The sequence below is a fragment of the Rutilus rutilus genome (assembly GCF_951802725.1).
Source record: "Rutilus rutilus genome assembly, chromosome: 10".
Taxonomy (NCBI): domain Eukaryota; kingdom Metazoa; phylum Chordata; class Actinopteri; order Cypriniformes; family Leuciscidae; genus Rutilus; species Rutilus rutilus.
In genome coordinates, this window is record NC_140215.1 from 25,707,752 (window position 1) to 25,714,773 (window position 7,022).

The window sequence follows — 7,022 nt, forward strand, 5'->3', positions numbered from 1 at the left end:
TCCGGAAAATACACGGATAAAGTGACCTGGGATCGTTTGATTTTGGTTCATTCACACTGCCAGTGATTTTCCGGAATCAGAGAGTGCGTTCACACACAACCCGTAAAAATCCCGTAAAGACACGTGACATCGATGTGACTTGAAATGTCTCAGCAGCGTCTTCAGTTTGCTTATGAGCTGCGATTTCTCTCTCGAGAAACCACGCTTGTGCAATCTCTGATTCGATTATAAACTTGCGCATTACGTACCGTTTCACTAGCTGGCGAACGATCCCGGCTTCAGCGTCATCACTACGACACGGCATTATTACGGCTTTTGTTCACACAGCGCGCGTTCCGGGACTGAACACGGCAATGTTACTAGGTCACCAACCCGGCATCGATGTCGGCATCAATCCCGGGTCGTGTTTGCGTTCACACAGAGGGCGTTCTGGCAATTTGCCGGGATCATCGCGCTGTGTGAAAGGGGCTTAAATGGTTCATGACTGTTTCAGGAAGCACGGAAGGGAGGGGGAGGGGACAGGATGAGGAGGAGGGAGGGTCGAGCTAGCAATACTTTGAACGTCAACAAGAAGTGACTTCACCCAACATCGCTTAGAGCACCTTTAATTGATATGATTCAGTGACTGTGGGAACCTTGCAAACTACCACTATATTTTCTGTTTGTTTGTGGTGGGGTAATACCACAAGTATTTGGGCATGTACCTTAGGAATACCATGACATGTCTGACATGTACCAAGGTCTTCTATTAAGTGCCATTAAAATACCATGCTTCAGTTGGGCCATGGGCTGAACTATGGTACTCAAAACTATTTGGGAGCGAGGCGAGATATACATTTCCTGAACTTTCCATTATTAAAGTACATTATTTTCAAGGAAATATTTCCAAGTTTCCCATTATCGTAGAAACAAAGTAGAGCAGACAGACAGCCAGTACGTAGCCTATGTTTCATCTCATGTCAGTGTGTCAGTTATTGTAATATAAGTTACTCACAGGCGATGTAAGCAATGAGAGCGAGGGCGATCAGGATCTTCATCATTCTTCTGTTAATGACTGTGATCATCCAGCTCATCCGCATCATCCTCCAGCACACACGGCATTGAGCTCTTCCTCACATCTATCACATACTCATATACTTTACATGAGATTCAAGCCTGATGCTTTCAAATAAACAGCAGCTGCACAAAGCTAAATAGGCTAAGTTATTCTCAAAACAATTTCCGCATCAAAACAAAATATCAAAGTAAGTTAGTCCAGCGCGTTTATGTTCAACAGGTGAATTCAGTTTATCGCTTAAAGAAAGTAAAAGGGCATCCTGGTTACCAGTTATTTCTCTTAGGTCAGTTAGCAATGTAGCGTCATGACTGTGGACCTGTAGCTAGAGATGCTAACTAACTACTGTAATATCATGCAGTATAACTGGTTTCTGTTTAGATCCAATCGCTAGTCCAATGCTTACTTTTTATCGATAATTTAATGTCATTTATCAAGAGTCCCGCGGTGTATATATTTAGCGATAGAGCGATAAAACGTCTCCACATCGAATGTTCAGAGCAGGATAACATTAGCGATGCTTTCTGCTGTCGATTAACCACCCTGCCGCGATAGCAAGTAAGTAAAACTATTTTGTTTTCTGCTCAAATAGATGCATGTGTCTGACGAGCTCGTGTAAACATTTTTTTATTTTATTTCTGGTATGCGTAAATATAAAAAGACGTAGGCTTTATCATTATGCTTTCTTGTGCGTTGTCAGGGGAAAGCAATCGAGCACAGATTTGTTCACCATGAGAACAGTGGCCCATTCATGAATAACATGAGTCGAGCGATGCTAAAAAGTTCAGTGATTTTCCACGTTGACTCATACCCTTGTGCTTCATTTGACTATTTGTTGGTCTTTGTACTGCCCTAAGAGAAAAACAACACAATGTTTACTTTTTTTCCCCAGCACAATTTCCAAAGGCTATTTGCATAAATATTGCATAGGCAAATAGTTATGTCAGTTCTCAACTGAAAACTTCTGGATCCAGATTTTACATTGGAAATCGAATGTCTTTAAAAATCAAACACTGACATTTATTGAAATCACCATTAACAACAATATGCAAAATAATTTAATTGAAAAAAAAGAAAATACAGTTTTGTAAAAGTGTGATTTTCCAGCCAGACACAGTGCTAAAAATGAATTGAAACCGGGAATGTTTGTAACATGGGGAGAGCTGTAACACCACCAATTCCACCAATAAGGGAAATATGATTTCAGTTTACCCACTTCCTCAAAGATCCTATATGAATTGTTGTCAAGGCTTTGAACATGCAGATTTTATAAAGAAAAAAAGAAGATATTTTTAGGTAAGAATGTTTTTTTCTTTTTTACTAAAACTATATTTTGTTTAGTACTTAAACACTTTCTCAGGCTAAATGTGATGCATTTTTAAACTGCTAATTTCAAACCATTATGCTAATATAGCTAGCTAAATAATGGATGAATGGGGTGGGGTAGGTTGTAACACAACCATCCAGCTAGCGCTACATACAGTTTTTTTTATAGGAAAATTGTTTGTCTAATTGTTACAACTTACCCCAGCATGTGTTACAACGTACGGTGGGTACTTAGTATAAACGTTTGAGCACTTTTGTATAAAAGTTTGAGCACTTTAGCTAAAAAATTCAGTGAGTTACAGATGCTGAAGCAAAAAGTGTTACAACCCTGTCTGCCCTAGCCATATTACCAAATGATGTAAAGTGTGCATACCTCCTTTGACTTTAGCACTGTATTTGTATTTTACATTTCTTTTGTTTTTCTTGCGATCTTGCTTGGAATCATATGTATGGAATTTGCCCACATCACAATCACTAGCATTTTTGAACATGGAGGAACGTCACAACCCAGCAACATTTGTATTTATACAGTACTTTTATACATGCTTTGGTACATTTCTCAGATCAGAATTGAAATTCTCAAAACTACCTGTTCAATCTTCACATCGCTGTGTCACTTGTGCACATCAAAAAAGCAATTTCTCATTTCTTTGAACAAGTTGCAAATGCTTTGGTACATCCATGCAAATGATTATGTACAATTCTCTGTTGTTTCCTACATTATCAATTGCTTATGTCATGTTGATCAAAATGTATTATAATGGGTCTCTGTTGAATAGTCTCACCCCCCACAACATTTAGGCAGTAGTTCATAGCATAAGTCTTTACATGCAAAATGGTTGTCATAATATTTCAAGCATATTTCTATACATTTCCATTAGACTTTTTTTCTAAATCTGTCCTGAATTGGTAAATTGCTCCCAGGTGAATCGTAACTTTCTCTAACGAAGGTGCATCTCATGAACCATCAACTGGCAAGTATATATATATATAGCCGGAGCACAACACAATGTTTCAATGTCTGACAATGGAAGGACAAGGAATTGGACGGGGTCAACAGCCAGAGAGAAGAAGAAGAGCAAGAGGAAGAGGAGTGAGGCTGTGTGGCGGAGGAGTTGGGAGGCAAAACAGAGGAAGAGGCAGAAGAGGCCGAGGACATATGCGCGTTCCTGATGAGATAAGAGCCACACTTGTAGACCACGTACTCAATCATGGGCTTACAATGGCCGAGGCTGGTTGAAGGGTGCAGCCATTTGTTTGGAGAACGACTGTGTCCTCAATCATTCAGACGTTTCGTCGACAGAACAGGTATGTAATCTAACAATACTGTACTGTAATACTGTATACTTTCTGTAATGCTTCATACAATATTACAGTATTCTACTTGCATTTTACAATATACAGTAAGTATACTTTAAACAGTGACATTTTATCTTACTCAATTTTGTGTTTTGCATTACTATATTTATTTCCACATAGGACTGCAAGACAACTTCACAGGGGTGGCAGAGGGCTCCTTTTCACAGGAGGAGGCTATTTGCACCATGGTTGTGGAAAACAATGCCATAAGACTAAGGGAGATAAAGAGTGCCATTATAGAGGACAACAACATCTTTGAAAACATCCAGTCAGCATCTCAACCATTGACAGGGTGCTGAAAAGACACCAAATTAATATGAAGCAGCTGTACACTGTTCCATTTGAAAGAAATGGTGAAAGAGTGAAGGAGTTGCGCTACCACTATGTACAGGTAACATGTATGAGCATGCAGCAACTGTACCTCACAGTAAACAGTACAACATCGCATAGTGATATACAGTACAGTGAGTGTGACCTTTACACATTTGCTATGGCTGTAGAAAAGAAGATGCAATATGTGCTGTATACGTTTGATGTAAATGTATCTTGCCCAAAATGAAAATGCATGTAATTCATAAAACTCATTTTGTGTCTTCTGGATATAGTGTATAATGGAACTGGAAGCAAGTGAACCACCGCACAGCTTCATACATGGATGAGGCTGGCTTCAACCTAACGAAACGCAGAAGGCATGGGCGAAATATCATCGGCCACAGAGCTACAGTTCAGGCCAACTGGGCGGGAACATAACCATGGGTGCTGCTATCTCTAAGAAAGCTGTGCTAACGCATTATTCCCATTACTGGGCCATACAAGAGCATATGGTCACTTTTTTAGACACTCTCTACAGGGATCTCATCCCTGAACAAGAGAGGGGTCAGATTGGAGATGATCTGCCAAAGTACATGATAGTTTGGGACAATGTCAATTTCCATCGCTCCAACATCATCAGGCAATGGTTTTCAGCCCACAACAGGATGCTGATGGAGTTCCTCTCACCCTACTCCCCATTCCTTAACCCCATTGAGGAATTTTTCTCAGCATGGAGATGGAAAGTATATGATCGCCAGCCACATGCACAGATGACCCTTCTGGCTGCCATGGATGCAGTGTGTGATGATAAGACACTCTAAAAGATTCTTTCCACGCTGCATCGCAAGAGAAGATATTCGTTGTGATGTGGATGAGAATTTGTGGCCCAACAGACAGGAACGTCAGGGGGTGTAGGAAGACTGCACTGTAATTCCCACAGCACTGCATGTACCGTTTTCCCAAAGGAGATTGCCCTATGTTCACATTTCTACTTTAGTTTTTTAGTTTTTTAGTTTCCTTTCTGTATCGCAATGCCATGGTCTGTCAACAAATTACAGTACAAACAGTAAAAGCGTAAATGTGAATCTTGTCCAGTCTCTTGCAATCAAACTCCCACATACACTAAGGTGTAACCTACAATTTACAATGATTGACATCAAAACTTTAGCCATAGTTTTCATCAGAACATCCCTCCAGAGTACACTGTTATCCTGACAACACGACTAAGCAATTTGACTTATCCGTACACAATGACACAAGGACTTATCATTCTGATGGCACTGACATGTTCATTGACACAGATATTTCCTTTGAGAGATGAACTAAGGATTTTGAGCAAGAGACTGGCTTTTGCAGGTAATCCATGGTGTTTTGCTATTTGTACGAATTGTTTTGAGAAATGCACTTACTGTTTTGCAAATGTCGAGGATGATTCGAGAAATGTACCAAAGTGACTGAGAAAAAGACTAAGACTAAGCAAAAATAACACGGAACACTGAACACTTAACTGATGACTTAAATTCAATGGAGAGCTAATAAACTGAACATATGTGTAATTAATTAGGAGCTGGAAACTAATAAGCACAGGGAACACAGGCAAACCAGAAGAGGGAAAACAGAACCGTTACAGTATGCCCCCCTCCCAGAAGGCAGGCAGGCTAACTAACAGACAGACGGATGGATGGATGATAGAGACACAGACAGACAGATAGATAGATAGATAGATAGATAGATAGATAGATCATTTTTCACCTGTGCAGAATGGGGAACAGAGTTTGACCACTCCAAGCTCAATATTGTGAAATATTACCAATCTGTCTTTGACATTTGGAAATCAATAAATCAGTGTTTGCTTCATCTTGATTGCAAGTAATGCTTGTTATATCACCTTAGCACAATGATTCATTCTGCACCTTTTGACCATAAGGCTCTATGCTGTGCTACAATAACAGACAGCTAAATATCATTTTGGAAGGTTCTCTTTCTTTTAGAGAAGGTGAAAGGCTGATTACAGTACTATTAGGCCGGGAGCCAGGTCCACTCCTCAGGATGTTTTTGCTACCTTTTTTTCACTATTATTTCCTATTATCTTATACCTTGGGCCATCACAAGTTGATAATGACCACCCCCAACTCGGCCCCGTTTGGTCTCAGGGGCCAAAAAACACCCTTTTTGGGAAAAGCTTTTGGCGGAATGATGTAATTGTGAATATAAAGGTACTGCAGCTACATAAATGGCCATATAACCCTAAAATTTTGCATGGTGTATCCTGACACATAGGGGAAACTAGCAGAAAAAGATTCTGGGCATTGCTGCCTTTTTTCTGTCAAATATCACCCTCAACATACCCCAAAAGACTAAAAAATGGCTGTCCGCCTGACAAATTGTCGTCAAAAGTGATCATTTTCAAGCATTTTATTATATATATCACTGCCTCAAATGTACATGAAAAACTTCCCAAGTTTATAAGCTTCAATTTAAGTCCAAGATGACCTTTCTATCTAGAGGATTATAGCTGGTATAACCAAAGTTCTCCACTGTACCTCAAATCGGAGAAAACAGTACTTTCAAGCATTACCATTCCTTATGGGTTCCATAAGTCCACAAAGTCCTCGCAACACAAGGAATAAAGATGACTCTAGTGTGTAGTCTGTTATAAAAAAAACAACCTTCAATAGAGTAAACGTTAGTAACCTTCTGTACAGGTAAACATTCTTTACAGCCAAATGGTGACACTAAAATACAGCTCAAACATAAAATCGAAAACATTTATTTGGTTCTTAGATCTTTTTGCTGCTTATCCATGCTGTACTTCGACGACTGGTCATGTTAGTGTGTTGTATTAGTGTAGAATATAAACTCTCAATCATCATTTTCCTCATCTTCATCTATATTTGTATGGATTTTATCAGTTTTTGGAGACAAGCACTTCGATGTGTTCTATGTACATTCAAGGAGATTGTGAAACTGA

At 39.5% G+C, this 7,022-nt stretch overlaps 1 protein-coding gene across 2 annotated transcripts in view; it reads right to left on the reverse strand.

The window, feature by feature from the left end:
- Positions 1-1,590, reverse strand: part of uxs1 (UDP-glucuronate decarboxylase 1) — a 77,946-nt gene extending 76,356 nt beyond the window's left edge. The window contains exons 1-2 of one of the 2 annotated variants that reach the window (XM_084422340.1): positions 1,461-1,590; positions 995-1,118 (exon numbers count right to left, since the gene is read on the reverse strand). In XM_084422340.1, coding sequence (XP_084278466.1) covers positions 995-1,082 — 88 coding nt within the window. In that variant the 5' untranslated portion in view covers positions 1,083-1,118; positions 1,461-1,590. Of the gene's footprint in view, positions 1-994; positions 1,119-1,460 lie in introns of those variants that run through there. The other variant, XM_084422341.1, reaches the window with a different exon arrangement.
- Positions 1,591-7,022: the final 5,432 nt, after the last annotated feature.